The 17,467-nt window shown below is 36.8% G+C and overlaps 2 protein-coding genes across 2 annotated transcripts in view; one reads left to right on the forward strand and one right to left on the reverse strand.

Annotated features, from left to right (window-relative positions):
- Positions 1-188: 188 nt before the first annotated feature.
- On the reverse strand, positions 189-11,110 carry rab7a (RAB7a, member RAS oncogene family). Its single transcript, XM_055183224.2, has 6 exons — positions 10,796-11,110; positions 6,306-6,368; positions 5,711-5,837; positions 5,267-5,485; positions 2,235-2,363; positions 189-1,415 (listed from the first exon to the last, which is right to left on the reverse strand). Exons 2-6 carry the CDS (start codon positions 6,356-6,358, stop codon positions 1,320-1,322), a joined length of 624 nt encoding a protein of 207 aa, XP_055039199.1. The 5' UTR covers positions 6,359-6,368; positions 10,796-11,110; the 3' UTR covers positions 189-1,319.
- A 1,077-nt stretch (positions 11,111-12,187) lies between these two features.
- Positions 12,188-17,467, forward strand: part of slc25a26 (solute carrier family 25 member 26) — a 73,634-nt gene continuing 68,354 nt past the window's right edge. Inside the window, exons 1-3 of the mRNA XM_055183222.2 lie at positions 12,188-12,347; positions 13,087-13,243; positions 14,205-14,314. Coding sequence (XP_055039197.2) covers positions 12,315-12,347; positions 13,087-13,243; positions 14,205-14,314 — 300 coding nt within the window. The 5' untranslated portion in view covers positions 12,188-12,314. The remainder of the gene's footprint in view (positions 12,348-13,086; positions 13,244-14,204; positions 14,315-17,467) is intronic.

The raw sequence follows: 17,467 nt of genomic DNA on the forward strand, positions 1-17,467 counted from the left end.
TGGATGTTAGTATGCTTCATTTTTATGTAATAAACATTCACATTTAGTATGCATTTAGATTCAGCTTGTTCATTAAACACAGTTTCAGTTGATGTTACTTTGCATGTTCATCATAAATTTCTATTCAACATGACCATTAATCCCATAAAACTATAGGTGAATGTTATTTAAAGCAAACATGCAAAAGATGTATTCAACAACTTATTTTATTTCCATTATTACTTTGAAATACATTTATCTTGAACAATGTATATGCTGTGCATTTTGTTTCATTACACGTCATGAATAATTCAGTTTTACCTCATTGTTGTCTAGTTGTGTTTATTTGTATATGCAATGCAGATAATAATAATAATAATAATTACAATTATAATGAACAAAGAGACAGGAAAAGGTTTTAGTGATACTGAGCACTTAAATTCTCTACCATACTGACCTACTGGTAGAGTCCAGGCAAGATATGGATAAAAAACACAACAGATGGGTTATGGCCTATGCCACAATTTGTTCATGACAGACTCGCACAGATTCGGTCATGTTGACATGAGGATAGAGATACATGGATATAACCAAGTCAATATAGCTTAAATCGTAGCGAGAGTGTCTTATTCATCTGAATTCCCCATCACCTATAACATGTCATAAGTAATTCATTGTTATGTTTTGCACTATTGAAGACAGACTGGATTATTTTAATAAAGATCTCAGATGTAACATTGGAGGGCAGTGTTGGACTCCAGTGCTTCATAACTAAGCTCAGCCGATAGTTCATCCTTGCAAACCGTGGAATTCATTTTTGGAATTTATAAAGCATGTAGCGTATGCTTTCTGTCAGGCCAACACTTTATTTTAAGCAGAATGATGAAGCAGATCAGAATGTCTGGTAGTACAGCTTTAATGCTCTGATACACCTTTGTTTTCAGCCCTCATGTCACACACATTTCTATTACACTGCGGGACTGGATCATATAAAAAAATCCCCAGAGCCATTCAAGTGTTTCAGTAGGACTTATGCGATTCTCTTATGCGAACCAGTGAGAGGTGTTGGTATTGGAAAATGTCTTCTTGATTCGATTTTTGGGAGAGAGATTTAACCTCTTGATCTTGTGTGTGTATGTGGCTGTGAATGTAAACTGTGCAGGATACTGAATGACAAGAAGTCTACAAAGGCCAGTGATTATATTGAGTAAAGAGCAGGGAAGAGATGAAGAATAGAGGGGAGTGACAGAAAACAACGCGAGAGAGAGAGGGAGGGAGGGAGTGAGGCAGACGCAAGGCCAGAGAGAATGAGGGTGAAATGTTGCACCCCCTTGAGATCCTTAGCAGCTACAAGTCTCTGCTGATGGTTTGGCTCTATCGTTCCGGTCTAGTTTGATTGGCTCTGGAAACTCGTTGTATAACTCCACTTCAGTTTCCTACAAAAATAATGAAAAAAATAAATAAATAAATTACATTGTGACTTAAAATACTACAGTATATAAATACTACAGTACAGAACACAAGAAACATTCTCTCTGCTATCAAATATTAGTTTTATCTCAAAATGCAAGCTCACACTAAATGACACATGGGTGGATTTCTCTGTCACAGACAGATAACATCTGTGACCAAACCCCTTAGACTGCGACCATACCGGTGCTTGTAGGGATCGCCAATGCTCGAGCAGTCACAAATGCTGTGATATTTTCAGACCTGTTTGATATTATTGCCATATGATGATGCTATGTGCGTGTTGCATGAACAATGAGGAACTAATCTAGCCAATCAGTGCAGACGGTAAAGGTTGATTCTATTTCTCGCATGAATTAATGTGAGAAAATGTTAATTGCTGTTGATCAGGACTGATTCTTGACCAAAGGTATTGTAGTTTGTCCACCTCAGTGTTATATAGTATGCAAAAATCTTGTTGTGTAGTGTGAGCAGGATCACAGCAATAGTGCTACAGTTTTGTAGTGTGAACTTGCCTTAAAGGCGGAGTCCACGATGTTTGAAAAACGCGTTGGAAAAGGAGACGGGCCGACTACCAAAACACACGTATAGCCAATCAAATCAAATGCCGGGTTGCGTATGTGTGGGGCGGGTCTATCAACAGAAGGTTCAGATTCTATTGGGGTAGGGGCGTGTTTGTTTGGGTGATTTCAAATATCAACATTGGCTTTCAAACATCGTGGACTCCGCCTTTAACCTAACACATCATGATTCATGTCTAACTAAACACCGTACAGTGCATGTACCTGTTTAAGTGCGTTGCGTGCAATGGTCTGGAAAGCCTGCTCTACATTGATGGCTTCCTTTGCACTGGTCTCAAAGTATGGGATGTTGTTCTTACTCTGGCACCAAGCCTGTGCTCGCTTGGTTGTTACCTGCAGGAGAAATGTGTAAAAGAAATTAAAATATGAACATCGCCAAGAATGAGAAATATTAAATCTTTTATGCACCAAAAGCATTTTAAAATATCATTTTATTAGTTATTTCTAAATGTAAATTTGAATGTGTTTGTAATACTTGTCCTGACATACAGTGAGGAAAATAAGTATTTGAACACCCTGCTATTTTGCAAAATCTTGCAATACATGGCCTCGGTCATCCTCTCTTTAAAACAGTGCAGTCGCCCTGTCCCATGTGCAGAAAAACACCCTCAAAGCTTCACAGTATGGATGGTGTTCTTGGGATGGTACTCATGATTCTTCTTCCTCCAAACACGTTTAGTGGAATTATGACCAAAAAGTTCTATTTTGGTCTCATCTGACCACATGGCTTTCTCCTATGACTCCTCTGAATCATCCAAATGGTCATTGGCAAACTTAAGACGGGCCTGGACATGTGCTGGTTTAAGTAGGGGAACCTTCCGTGCCATGCTTGATATCAAACCTTGACGTCTTAGTGTATTACCAACAGCAACCTTGGAAACGGTGGTCCCAGCTATTTTCAGGTCATTGACCTCCCGTGTAGTTCTGGGCTAATTTCTCACCTTTCTTAGGATCATTGAGACCCCACGAGGTGAGATCTTGCATGGAGCTCCAGTCCGAGGGAGATTGACAGTCATGTTTAGCTTCTTCCATTTTCTAATGATTGCTCCAACAGTGGACCTTTTTTCACCAAGCTGCTTGACAATTTCCTCATAGCCCTTTCCAGCCTTGTGGAGGTGTACAATTTTGTCTCTAGTGTCTTACAGCTTTTTGGTCTTGGCCATGTTAGTAGTTGGATTCTTACTGATTGTATGGGGTGGACAGGTGTCTTTTATGCAGCTAACGCCCTCAAACAGGTGCATCTAATTTAGGATAATAAATGGAGTGGAGGTGGACATTTTAAAGGCAGATTAACAGGTCTTTGAGGGTCAGAATTCTAGCTGATAGACAGGTGTTCAAATACTTATTTGCAGCTGTATCATACAAACAAATAGTTGAAAAATCATATATTGTGATTTCTGGATTTTTTTTTAGATTATGTCTCTCACAGTGGACATGCACCTATGATGACAATTTCAGACCCCTCCATGATTTCTAAATGGGAGAACTTGCAAAATATCAGGGTGTTTAAATACTTAGGGTGTTTTCACATATAGTTCATTTTAAAAGAACCAAACCCAGTTCACTTGAAGTGAACCAGAAAAGGAACTAGCCGAATGTCACCTCAGTCCTTTTGGTGTTCACAATATAGTGGACTCAAAAGAGGACCCAGTTCTTTTTTTGGTCCTCTTCAGAACTGAAGTGATCTCAGACCTTTTCTTGTTCACATCACAACTTCATAAGAACTCAGATCCCAGCTTTCTGTGCAGCAGTTTATTTTGAAACAATGTCCAAACGACACGCGAAGTGGACCGGGACCTCATTGATTTCACATATCAAAAAGAAATCGAACCACAAAAGAACCCAAAAGCGAACCGTACTCAGACCACCTCCTGACGTGGTCTGAGTTTGGTTCACTTCTGGGGCCTTTTAAGGGGGTCTGAGATCACTTGGTTTGTTCACATATACACCCTGAACTGATCTGAGAGCGTTTGGAGGGCTCAAACGAACTAGGTGTGAAAACACCCTTACTTTCCTCACTGTATATTCATAAACACACACACGTTTTTACAGTCATGTAGTAATCATGTTAAATAACCAGGATTAAGATTTTTACCATAAAAAATCTGAATTATGATTTTTACCATAATCAAGCAGCCCTAAATTTTAGCTAGGCAATTTTTTTATTACATTTTAGAATAGGAAAGTGTTGTGTGGAGATGGGGAAGCAGGATTGTCAAACGACCACATTAACCATACTTAAAAACAAACAGCTGTATTCTGGAAGTGTGTATAAGGTGATCCTATCAGCTCTCTGGTTTCTAAGGAAAAGCAAAGCGAATATGCGCAAAATCTCATTACCAGCGGGATTACTTTTGTCACGTCATTCACCCAAATAAAAACAATGCTTTCCTCCATTTTCTGATACAACCAGAAGTGTCAATAAGCTCTTCTCTGATTGGCCTGCATGACAATTTGTCATGCGAATTTCACCCTTAAATAAAAATGTTGGTGGGGAAGACGGGATTGAGACGAGTATCGTGCAATCGCAGCAACGTTGTCCGCATAATCCAGTGCAAATTCTCATCTATTTGTATCGACTTTGTAAGTAACCTACCTCGCACAAATAATTACATTTGCTTTTGGTGTCCACACACACCATTAGACAATGACATGCTTTTGAAGAATACAGTGTTATTACTTTTATATATCCAAATTTGTAAATTTAAAGTCACAATGAAACTGAAATTAAAAACTTATTTAAAAAAGTTCCCTCATAATCTTTAATCAAAAACGCTAATTTCCTCCCCTCCTTGAAACGTTCTCTCTTTACGTCCGGTCATGATGAATGGTGAGAGGATGGGGCCCCGAAAAAGATTAGCAAATAGCAACGTTACCCAACTTCCAACAATCCACTCAATTCTCAATGGACGTATTCAATCCCGCCCTATTTTTTTTCTCATCTCAGAAGACGGTTTACTCAGAAATACATCACGATGGGGACATGTCACTACTTCCGTTTCATTGTGACCAAGTTATCGAACATGGTTGTTCACTTTACATTTCCATTTATTTATTTTGCAGACACTTATCCAAAGCGACTTACAAATGAGAGCATTTAACATTTCCCTCCTGCTGTTTCAAATCCAGTTTACCAGACACTCTGCTATGACCTGGATGACTAGAAACCTTTACAGGTATTATAAATACACCACACATTTCATACACCTACAGGACTGTTACATCACACCACCCACCTGCCTATTCTCCAAATCAATTTTGTTTCCCAACACCACAAAGGGAAAGTTTTCTGGGTCGCGTGGACTGGCCTGGATGAGAAACTCGTCCCTCCAGCTGTCCAGCGTCTTAAAGGTGTTGGGTGCAGTGACGTCGAACACAAGCACACAGCAGTCGGCACCGCGGTAAAAAGCCACACCCAGAGACTGGAACCTCTCTTGACCTGCCGTGTCCCATATCTAAATGGAAGATGATACAGAATTATGCAAACATCCTGCAGCAGATGTATAATATGAATTTAATTATTTTCATAGATTTAAACCAAACCACCACATCTTATTGAATATGCTTCAGTAACAATATCTTTGCCAGCAAGCAGGAAATTAAAATGCTCCAGGCGAATTTTTAGAGGATCATGTACTTTTTCTGCAAAAACTTATTGCAAGGTCTGCAACCACTTCTACCTGCATTGTGACAAGTCGGTCATCGACCATCACTTCTTTCGTCAAGAAATCTGCTCCTATGGTTGCTTTATACTGATTACTGAACTTCTTATTCACATACTGGTTCATCAGAGATGTCTTCCCAACCCTGTTGAGACAAACACAGATCAGTGTAAACCACATGTGGTCAACACTCAAATACAGCTTAACTGGTGTGTACAGGGAACCGAAAACATAAATGAACAGGAGGAATGCAAAAAACATATATACACTGTATATAAGATACTGTAATGTAAGGAAAAAGTGGAACTGAAACTGCTTTCTTTGAGCATTTAAGGTCTCTTCAACCACAAACTCTCTCAAATTCATCCTGCTGAACTCAAGTTTGGGTGGTTGACTAGTTTGGTTGACAACTTTGCGTTAATTTAAGAGATCCTTCTTAAAGTCCCACATGGCACCTTTAACTACACATTATCAGTTCAACATGCAGTTAGTAACGATGTCAGATGGGGGGCGGAATAGGGAAGCACATAATGCAATCCCTGAAAGCAGAAGTAAAATCGCAGCAGCCCTGACCTACATTACAAGAGCAACATGTCGAAATGTGGAAACTCACCCGGAGTCTCCAAGGATGATCACCTTGAGAAGAACTTTCTTCCTTGATGTCATAGTGTCACAGCTGTAAGAGACAAAGCACAGATTTCATCAGCACAGCTCATGCAAATAAAAAAGGAAGTGAAAGCAAAAACCTTTTACACTCAAACACGTTTATTTCAAGGACATGGAAGCAGAGCGTTAAAAGTTTACGAGTACCAAAGGCAAAAACGATTTACTTAACTTACAAATGTTACAGTGAGCTACAAAGGGCTTTTCTGTCTTTACAACTGACTGAACCCATGATTCTGCTCGCACCCTCAAATTGGTCATGTGGGCTCTTACTACCGAAGTCACGAGATACAAACGGTATGCACACGCCTGCTGCCCGTCATGCACAGACTTCCCTTTTTGAGATCTGAAAATGTCGATGACTATGAAATTATCTGTCTTCAATCAATTACAGCTGTATATGTGGGCCGGGCAAACACAGCACGGATCATTATTACTAAACCCTTCAGGAGATAAATACAGATGAGGGTTTTCCTAGGAACGCTTAAATAGCAACAACCTAAAAACAAAAAGAAGCCAGTCGAGCCAGGCAGATCTCGGGTCACGTGGCGTGCCGTGTACTGACATGACATGACGAATGTAGACGGTCAATAGAGAGACTAATATTATCTAGAAGACTGGGTATTGACATGTACTTTGTAAAACAGCATGGCTTCACAATCCAATCATAAGATAGGGTTGAATGGGTTTGACATTTCTTTAATTACATCAAAATGGCTTTGAAGTTGATAAGATTTTTCACATGGTGGTGGTGGTGAGAAACCAAGATTAACTTCCATGAAATCATTGCGATTTAACTTAAATCTATCTGAACTTGATGCCTGGTTTTGGTCACGGAGGCCCTATGTAAGTACAGAATAATAGGTATAGACTGTCAATGTCAACATATTCCGGATGCAAACACTTTAAAAATTGCTATGAAGTAGTTTCTTTAGTTTAAAAAGAAAATATTACACACAGGTAATATTAAACAGCCCCAGTCCAAAAACATACTGTAAAGATCATTGCTGTATTACACTTTTGGGGGACATTTTATTGCCAAAACATCAGTCTAAAACTATTTGTGAAAACCCTTCTATAGTCGGATGATGATCATGTGTTCAAGCAGTTAAACTGGTTTAAATGAAAAGCATTAGAGACTATGCAGAACCAGTGGCACATATTTTGGCTGCTTTCATTTATTGCTTTCTTATAATGCAGCGACATGCCGCAGATAAAATCAAATGAGGGACAAATTGGAGTATGTATACGACAGCCTAATTTGCATTAAAGGCGGAGTCCACAATGTCTGAAAGCCAATGTTGATATTTGAAATCACCTAAACAAACACGCCCCTACCCCAATAGAATCTGGACCTTCTGTTGATAGACCCGCCCCGGCAAGGATGTCGGTTAGTAGACACGCTCCTTACTGCTGATTGGTTATAATATAAGTGTGTTTTGGTAGTCGGCCCGTCTCCTTTTCCAAAGCGTTTTTCAAACATCGTGGACTCCGCCTTTAAAAGGACAACTTTTAAAGGGATAGTTAAAGGAAAAACCGATCAGAAGCCCCACTGCCTTTCTATAGTATTTTTTCCCTTATTGGCCAATAATAGTGAAATGTAATTTTGGAAAAACACATTGTAGTTTTTGTAAAAGTATCCAAAGTTTTGATAAATAAAGGTCTCCCACATCAGGTTTCCATTTTAACTAGGGCTGCAAGATTAGGGTTGTTCCGATAACCGTACAGAATTGGTGATAATTTTAACCTATGTAACGATCCGATACCATTTTCTTAAACCAGACCTAGTTAAGCCCACAATAGCTAACGGTGCAAATCGAAAATCATTTCTTCTTCGCAAAGAAAAATAAAAATGCGTTAGCCAAATGTCCGCTAATTGGCAGTATTTCAGACTATTAAAACGGCGATATTTCTCATATCCCATGCTGCAAATTGAGATGGGTGGCAAAAGTATTAACAACTTTAAAATGAGTAACTTAATATAGCGTTTAAAGATACGTCACATCAAAGAACATGATGGTTACACTCAAGTCTCTCATTTCACTACATTGTGGCTACACTTAGTGTTGTTAAAGCACCTTTTTTGTGATTTTGTATTGAAAAACGGAAATGCCTTTTATGTAACAAAATTTTTTCTATACTTTTACATTTTAAAGAGACTATTTTGTTATAATATTCATATATAAAAAAATATTTTCCTAGATTTATTTGATGGACTGTTTTTTATACAGTTATGTTTTAAAGCTAAAATACCCTTTCAGTTTACGGTCTTAGATTTGTGGCTGCATTTGAAGTTATTTTTCACTTAAGAAAAATAAATATTACTGTCAAATGTATTTCAGATAATAAAAAATACACTAGTTTACTGTATGTATTTGTTCATATTTTATTAAGGAATAAGTCTAGCACACCATAAAATAATTATATCCGTTCATACAGGACTAGTAGTATATATACAGCTGTATATACACACATACACACCTACAGGTATCAGATCAGTATTGGTATCGGCTGATACCCTGAGCCCAGGTATCGGGAAGAGAAAAAATTGTATTGGAACATCTCTACGCTAGATTGCAAATAACAATGGTTTGCAATAAATGAATAATTCTCTAAAAGTTTGTATAGTCTAAAATTTTAGGTTGATGCACCAAAACCATTAGCTATTTGTAGGCCCACGCAGACCAAACCATTTAGTTTTCTATAAAATGGTTTATTCGAAATTAAAAAAAGTTGCCCAACCAGAACAATGGCGAGCAAACTTGATGCTATACTACGAGAACAACATGCAACACCATGAACCGGCTAACAATTAAATGTATTAAAAAAACAACAACTGATCCAAAACCCTTAAAGGGATAGTTCACACAAAAATTAAAATTCTTTCATCATTTACTCTCATGTTGTTACAAACCTGTATAAATTTTGTGTTTTGATAAACACAAAGGAAGATATTTTAAGAAATGTTTGTAACCAAACCGTTCGTGGACCCCATTTACTTCCATAGTAGTATTCTTTTTCCTTCTATATAAGTTTATGGGATCCATGAACAGTTTGGTTACAAACATTTCTCAAAATATCTTCCTTTGGGTTCATCAAAATGTATACAGGTTTGTAACAACACGAGGCTGAGTAAATGATGACAGAATTTTCATTTTTGGTTGAACTATCCCTTTAACATACTTCAGCAGGACCCACGCCTGCTCAAATAGAAAAAGTGGAGTCAAGATCCCCTTCACACAGTACAGTACTTGATTCTGTTCAGCATCATAACTTAAAGTCATCAACCTGAAACACTTCTCATGCAGTAACTACTACACTTACATTGCAAAAAATAAAGAAACAATCACCAATAAATTAAAGTTTATACAAATATAAGAACCCCCCCAAAAATGACCAACTTTGGTACTGAAAAATTCTGATATCATATAACACATACTGTCAGATTTTAATCTTAACAGCACACAGACAATCAGTATAATAAGTGCGTTTATGGTTCATCTTTTGTGACCCATCTCTGAACCTTATGAGCCGACTACCTAGATTGCATTCAGCATCATAAACATACAGGCTTTACAGCCCGAACGTCTACGAATCTAAAAATGCTGTCTAGGTAGGGAACTTCCTAGTTTTTAGGCACAGCCCAAGACTATAACTGCCAGCATTTTAACGACTCCATATTTAATCTGGAACCCATGACACTGGCTAAGGTTAGATCACATGGTATAAAGCACTTTCCCTTAGTGAATAACAGAAAAGCATTTCAGAACACATCAACAAATAATACGCCTATAATTATATTGACAAAAGTGAGTGACTAGTTAATGTAATTGCTGAACTATACGAGTACTCAGATAAGAGACTCAGTAAATCGTTAATTAATTAGAATACTTGGCTTATTTCACAATACTAGACAACTGTTTAACTGTGAGTATGTTGTAAACATTCAGGCAGAAGTGAATGCGTTTGATGCGACTGCTGGTTGTGCAATCAGGTTATTAAAAAATCAAAGTCAACAGTCCGCATTTGACTCCTTGCTATTACAATACCAATATTGCAAACGATATTGTGTACTTTATGTTAGTTTAAATTATTAATCTTTATGAAGATCTTTTAAAATGACAACCCATCGCTACTGTCAGGCCTGTCAAGGTAACAAGAAGCACCTGATCATTCAGGGCCTGATATGCATTGATAAACATAATCAATTGTGTAAATAACACATTTTAACCAGAAGACTGTAAACATGAAAACCATATCTGGAAACGTATTATCAGTATCGCTGTTTCTTTTCAGAATAAAAAAATGAGCAGTGGGTCAGCTCGTTTGCTAACGTCAGTAAGCTGACACTGAAGTCAATTCAACCACGTACGTTTATAAACCCACGACCAGTCTCTGGATATAAAATCTACAATCACACGTCTTGACCTTATCACTTACCTGGTTTATAAAGGAGAAGATGTAGCGAATATCAGTCTGTATTTTTGCTAATGCTTTAGCCTGTGAGCTAAACTGCTATCGTGTCCTTTCACGAGACTGGTGTTTATGATGCCAAACAAAAATAACTTCAGTCGCTGTCGCGGTGGGAGATTGAGTCGTTTTGATCAGTGTAAAGGTGAATTAATCCGGAATAGGGGATACCGATACGGGTGTTGTAACCGTTGCTACCCCTCTGTTAACTGACGGCTCGTTTCTTTTTCTCTTTCGGGATCTGCTTTAACTTCCTCCAAAACAACCCTGTGATGGCCAGAGATGTCATCACGTAGGGAACGTCATTGCGTAGACCGAACACGCCCTAAAAGAGGGCCGTTATTTTATAACAAACAAGTTGTAACGTTTAGACTTTTTACATTGAAAAACAAGATGTAAATTGTTGATTTGGCAATTAATGTAAAGGAAATTTATTTGATTTGGTACAGCCATGTGGTATCATTTTGGCAATAATGTGATTTTATAGTGATAAAAATATTATTTTACTGTCCAAACATGTGTGGTTGGGTCTGTATGCAATGGAAACAAACAATCTAATTAGCTTTACTTATATTAATGGCCAAATTCCATATTAATGTAAATGTATGTAGGTAAGAAGTCATCAGTGTTAAAAAAATACACTATGTTGAATGCTTCTCACATTTTACAGGCATAAATTTATTTTTATTTTTTATGTAATTTCTTTTATTTTCTTAGCGAAGTGTATTTTTCTTCTCTATGCCTATATTATACTGTTAAAATTAGGATCAATGTAAGTGGATCTTTCGTCGTGATTTATTGATTTGCGTTTTTATTTGAGTCCAGATCATAGACCGTAAAAAGGTCCAGATGATATAATGTCTCCCTCTACTGGACATTTTATTACACTCTTTAAACAGCTGATGTACGGATTTTTTCTATATTTTTCGAAATCCAAAAAAATACGAATAATAACCAAACAGTAAATAACGGGACGGCAAATCTAGTCGTGCAAGCTTGTTCACCTATAATGCAATATGTGATGTTCCATATCTTTTATAATTTAAATAAAACATTTCTTAAGATTTCGTTTATACATGCTGCAAATTTGAGTTTTAGTTTAGTTTTACGTACGAAATTAAGACGAAAGGCATAGCTAAATATAAATCAAGTAGTATTTATTATTTGGTGTTTTTTATTATTGGTTATTTATGAGTAAATTTGAACACAATAGGGATCTTTACCATTTTTGTTTATGAACCAAAACGTAAAGCTGGAAACAAGAGCAAAATAATAATACAAAAAACACAGAAATTGTTAGGTACATTAAATCCAAAAACATTTAGTCACGTTGCGCCGAAAACGAAACGTTGTTTTCGTCAGGTGACGTCACTTCTAAACATGGCGCCGTCCATGGCAGAGCGTGATGTGTGGATGTGATAGACAGTTCAACAGTGACAAGTTTAATGTTGTTTAGAGGACTAAAGCGAGAGATATCATCGCGAACAGTATGGATAGACGAGAATTCACAGCTTCCCTTGTGGTATTGTACATTTTGTGTCTGTTACATGTGACAAAATCAGTTGTCATTTGTCTGATGACATTACTTTTGAATGACATACAAGTTATAAACAAAGAGTTAAACTGTGTGTTAATAGTGTGTCTTCTGTATGTTAATGCAGTTTTTATCTGAGGAGTTTTCATCATGTCTGAACCACGCTGTTTCAGTATTCACAAAAGTTTCAAATGAGCTTTTATTTATTTTAGGTAGTAAGGTTAATGGGTTTGGATTGTGTAATTGTTTATAAGCCGTTCCTCATGTTATAGTCATGTTATGCATCATATCAACTATAATCTTGTTAAAATGTTACAGGGTTGTTTTACTCTGAGTTTAGAATATCCCACAACCAAATAATGAATTAAATGATTACTGCACTTTCTTCAAAAATCTTTAAAAAAATTAATTTCTTCTCGACTGAACAAAGAATACATCAACATTTTAGATGTCATGGAGGTAAATGATCAAGATTTTTTTTTTAAGAAAATGGAGTAATCCTTTAACTTCACAACTAATTGTGAAACAATACTCTACCAACTGAGCTGCTGAACCACAAAATGTTTAAACACAGCAGATAAAATGCTTTTTAGCATCTTGTGCTGCATACATTTTATGCGGTTTTTGAAATTACATGATAACAAAAGTACCACTGCAGGAATGTTTTAGCTGCTGTTTGTTTTTAAAGATGGATGGGGAATCTTTTAAGGTGTTCTCCATCTTTTAGGCAGGTGGCTGTGCAGGAATGTGTGTAGATCTCACACTTTTCCCTCTGGACACCATAAAGACAAGGTTACAAGCCCAGCAGGGTTTCTACAAGGCAGGAGGTTTCCGGGGCATCTATGCAGGTGTCCCATCTGCTGCTATAGGCTCATTTCCTAATGGTAAGTTCATAAAAATTGTTTAAATTATGAACATAAATAGCATATGTATGTGTATTTACACAAACCTTATCATCAGACAAACATATAGATGTGTCAACATTTTAACTTCTTTAATTAATAAACTACAATTTCAAAAACATATTTTTGAAATGGATGACCTGGGTATAATAAAGAGAAGCAGGCAATGAGGGCCCAGCATAGATGGGAACTTTAAAAGGCTTTAAAAAGTATATCTTGAGGAAACATGATCTTAATGGAACATAATCTTTACTTAATATTCTAATGATTTTTGGCATAAAAGATCATTTTGACCCATGCAATGTATTTTTGGCAAATAAATGTCTTTGCTCTTCCAAGCTTAATGGTAGAAAATAGGGATCAGGGAACAATTCTGGACCCCAAAAAGTGCATTCATCCTTCACAAAAGTAATCCACATGCCTCCAAGGGGTTAATAAAGGTCTTCTGCGGGTAATCGATGTGATTTTGTAAGAAAAATATCTAGATTCAACTAGCTCCCGGTAACAACGTCATCTTGGAATCACTTGGATTTACGAGAATCCCTGTTATTAATAGAAAATTAGTGACCCTAAACATTTAGGAGCGGTTTCCCAGACAGGGTTTATCCTAGTCCCAGACTAAAATGCATGTTTGAGCTGCCTTAATTTAAAAACTTTTGACATATTGACATTTTTATTCATGAAATGAAATCAATAATTTGTAATTAAACTTTGATGTTCCTAATATCATCATTAGATTATGAGACTTTAACTTGGATTTCATAGGCAGGGTCACAGATATAAAAAGGTTTTAAAGTTTACTTTGTCAAAAGTCCTATAAAGTGCACATTCTGGCACATCTCTTAGTCTACAAATTATATAAACATATTCCAGGAACTACATGTAGTTTAACTAGTTAACAAGTTGTAGTCAGCTTAAGTAAAGTGATTCTGCTTGATTTCAGCTGCAGCATTCTTCGTCACCTATGACAGCACCAAGTCCCTCCTTGCTGGCTTCACTGCTCCAAGCTTGGCTCCCATCAATCACATGCTGGCTGCTTCACTTGGAGAAATTGTAGGTTTCCTGTTTTTCTTCTTTTCTTGTTTATTTGTCATTGTTTATAATTCTCCACACATTGCAGTCTAAATTAACAGCATGTATTTTTCACAGACAAATATGCAGAGGTTGTACAGTGTGGTTTTGTTTGGGGCGTTTTGGCACCGACTATCTAGGCTAGAGCCAGAGAGCAGATGATCATGTATTTCCAACCAGCTGGACATATTAGGATCCTATTATTTGTCAATTGACAGCTGTTTTCATACTATGTCCTGTTGTTTTGTCTAGGGATCGACCGATATGGATTTTTTAGTGCCGATGCGATACTGATTTTTGTTTCATCAGCCTTAGCCGATGGCCAATACAGGCTGCCGATTTTTGGAGCCGATACTGCTTTTGCTCGCTCAATTCATCATAAAAAAGACACGATGATGCCAAATGTTACAAGTCTCAATTTAAAAAAGTAACATTTATTGAAAAAAATATATTTAACAAATAGTAAAAAAAGGTGAGTGTGCTATGGAACCATGAACTGCGCTCTCCACAATGACGAGGAAATCGTCAGCAGCCGATAATGATTTCTAGCACTTTACTACTACAAATATATATAGAGATGAGAAAAAACATAGGTTTGTCTAGCTATGATCAGCTTGTAGGCCCAACTTTTGATGTTGTCCTGGAAAGTTTGGTTGTTTTTAGTCACATGACCTGCAATCACTTGCGGCTTACAGCACTCTGTCTGTAAATAATGCCGGAAAAAAATCAGCCACATATCGGCCGATACACATAAAACTCGCAGAAATCGGCCCGATATATTGGCCGGCCCATACTATATTGGTCTATCACTAGTTTTGTCCAGGGAGATTTCACTGAGCTGTAAGCAGAACCTTAATTTCCTCTGATGGTAAATTTCTGCCCAGAGCCATGCAATAAAGCTCAGGTCAGGATCAACACATACTTTAGCAAAAAGTTTACTAAACACACTCTTGACCTTTCAGATACAGTGTAATATATAGGCCCGCATAGTATTTGTGCTCGTAAAATTCTGCAGCTTCCAAGATTTTTTACCATTGTTGTATTTCCCCCCAAAATTGTTACATTTCCCACTCCTCATATATATTAGCTTATTAACTCATTCCCCACCAGCCATTTTTTGAAAAGTCGCCCGTCAGCATTTTTGTGATTTTCACAAAAGTTTCACAAAATGCCTTCCAGGAAAATTTTCTTCTAAAAATATAGAAACATACAAATATATCAAAGAAAGAATAGACCCTCTGCTTTTAAACAAACAATAAACAAACAAACAAAACAGGGGAAAAAAACTTTTGTCCCTTCTATATATTTTTTGTCTGCTTATAAACCTTTAAATATGGATATTTTCTTTAAAAATACAAATTGTTTAGCAAAAAGCTGAAATAATAGCATTTTTGTGAAGGAATTTTGTTAGAGATCAAAAAATACAGTTTAAAATGAGTAAATAACTTTTGGCTTTAGTTTTTTTTTCATAAATTGAGTAAGTGGATAATTGAGTCTAGTAGATAATCGCGGTATTGCAGATTAACATAAAAATTCTTCAGAAACAACACGTTTTTTATGCAAACGTTTTCTCTTAATTGACGAGATAACTCCATCTATAACGCTATCAGTACGAATATAGTGCATTGTTTGACACATTTTGCAATCTTGTGAATTTTGCAATCTGCTTAGTTTGACAGAAAATGGATAACACTTGCAGATTTCTTGTGGGCTTATTAATTTTTAACTTATTTATGTACATGAATGTGATTTTTTTTTTAAACCTAAAGTGATGCTTTATAGCTACACACATTGTGTTGAGTTGATCAAACCGTTGGTTGCGTTTTGTTTTTAAATTATTGTCTTACACTCTCAAAAAAAAAGGTACAAGAAGGTGCAAAAGTTGTCACTGGGGCGGTACTTTTTCAAAAAGTGCGCTTTTGTACCTAAAAGGTGCATATTGGTACCTCAAAGGTATACACTGATACCTCAGATGTACAAACTGGTACCTTGAAGGTACATATCTGTACCTAAATAGTACATGATACTAGGACCTTCTTAAAAGGTACTCTCCCAGTGACAACTTTTGCACCCTTTGTCTGAGAGCGTATAAGGCTTTGAAGAAAACTGTGTTTACTTATAGTCCACTGTACACAAACAACATACAGATTATTTGTTGCAGTTAAATACAGTTATACAATATTTTGTGCATTTAAAAGGAAATTAAAAAGGCAGACATAAGTGCAATATTAAAATGAATGACCTGTTTTTAACTTCTCCATGCTGAAGAAGGCATAAAACTGTAGGTGAAGTACGACTTTTCGCCCGCAGCTGGAACAGCTATTATTACCTGCTAATTGCATCCATTAAACACAGGCCCAAAATAAAAGTCGGGTGAAAAGGTTAACGTTTACCAATACCCAAGATATTTAAATATGAGGTGAAGATGAAGTCAGGCCTGTTAATAACCCTTTTCGTGCTGTAGGATTTGCAGTCTTCAAAAGAGGGATTTTAACAGCAGCGCCTCAACCGAATCCCTGTGTGTTTTGGGTACACGTTGCCCTTTTCAAAGCCTGTAATCCCAGAGCTTAACTATAAAAGTCTCCCCCTCCGGCCGTCTGTGGCAGAAGACAAAGTCATCTTACTTATGTAGCTTCTGACGTTTTCTAAGTTTTTATATTTATGTAATAAAGTTAATGATTGACTTATTAGTTCATCACAGTTAGTTTTATTACACTTTTTGATTTCTGATCATCTAGGCTAAGCCACTTTCAAATCTAGTTTACACAATTGCAAGGAAAGTGCAATGTTTTCCGAATCCTCTACTTTTCACATTGAAGAAAGAAGAGGAGCTGTCGCTATAATGACACAGTTGTCCAGTTGACCCTACAGAGGTTAACGCTAGCAAACAAATCAAACTTTTGTGGATCCAGGACCTTAATCTCTAGGATTCATACTCTGCCTCTTGTAGCATCAGATCCAGCCTCTCCGCTGTGATCGGCATGATCAAAAATGTCTAAAAACTTAGCCTGACTTATCCTCACTTTCTTTAACTTTACCAGACTCCCCCGAGTCCAACTCATCTCGTCTTGCAATCTTATTTCTGTATGATTGTGTAATAATAGCACAGCTATTTCTTTCTCATCTTTCTCAGTT

This window comes from Misgurnus anguillicaudatus, chromosome 14 (assembly GCF_027580225.2).
Source record: "Misgurnus anguillicaudatus chromosome 14, ASM2758022v2, whole genome shotgun sequence".
Classification (NCBI taxonomy): Eukaryota; Metazoa; Chordata; class Actinopteri; order Cypriniformes; family Cobitidae; genus Misgurnus; species Misgurnus anguillicaudatus.

Bases quoted from the DNA above. Each gene is read 5' to 3' on its own strand.
- rab7a (XM_055183224.2), bottom strand. From the start codon at position 6,358: ATGACATCAAGGAAGAAAGTTCTTCTCAAGGTGATCATCCTTGGAGAC. The intron at 5,838-6,305 runs GTGAGTTTCCAC...TTGTCTCAACAG, and splicing joins ATCATCCTTGGAGACTCCGG to GGTTGGGAAGACATCTCTGA. The intron at 5,486-5,710 runs GTAGAAGTGGTT...TCTTCCATTTAG, and splicing joins ACCGACTTGTCACAATGCAG to ATATGGGACACGGCAGGTCA.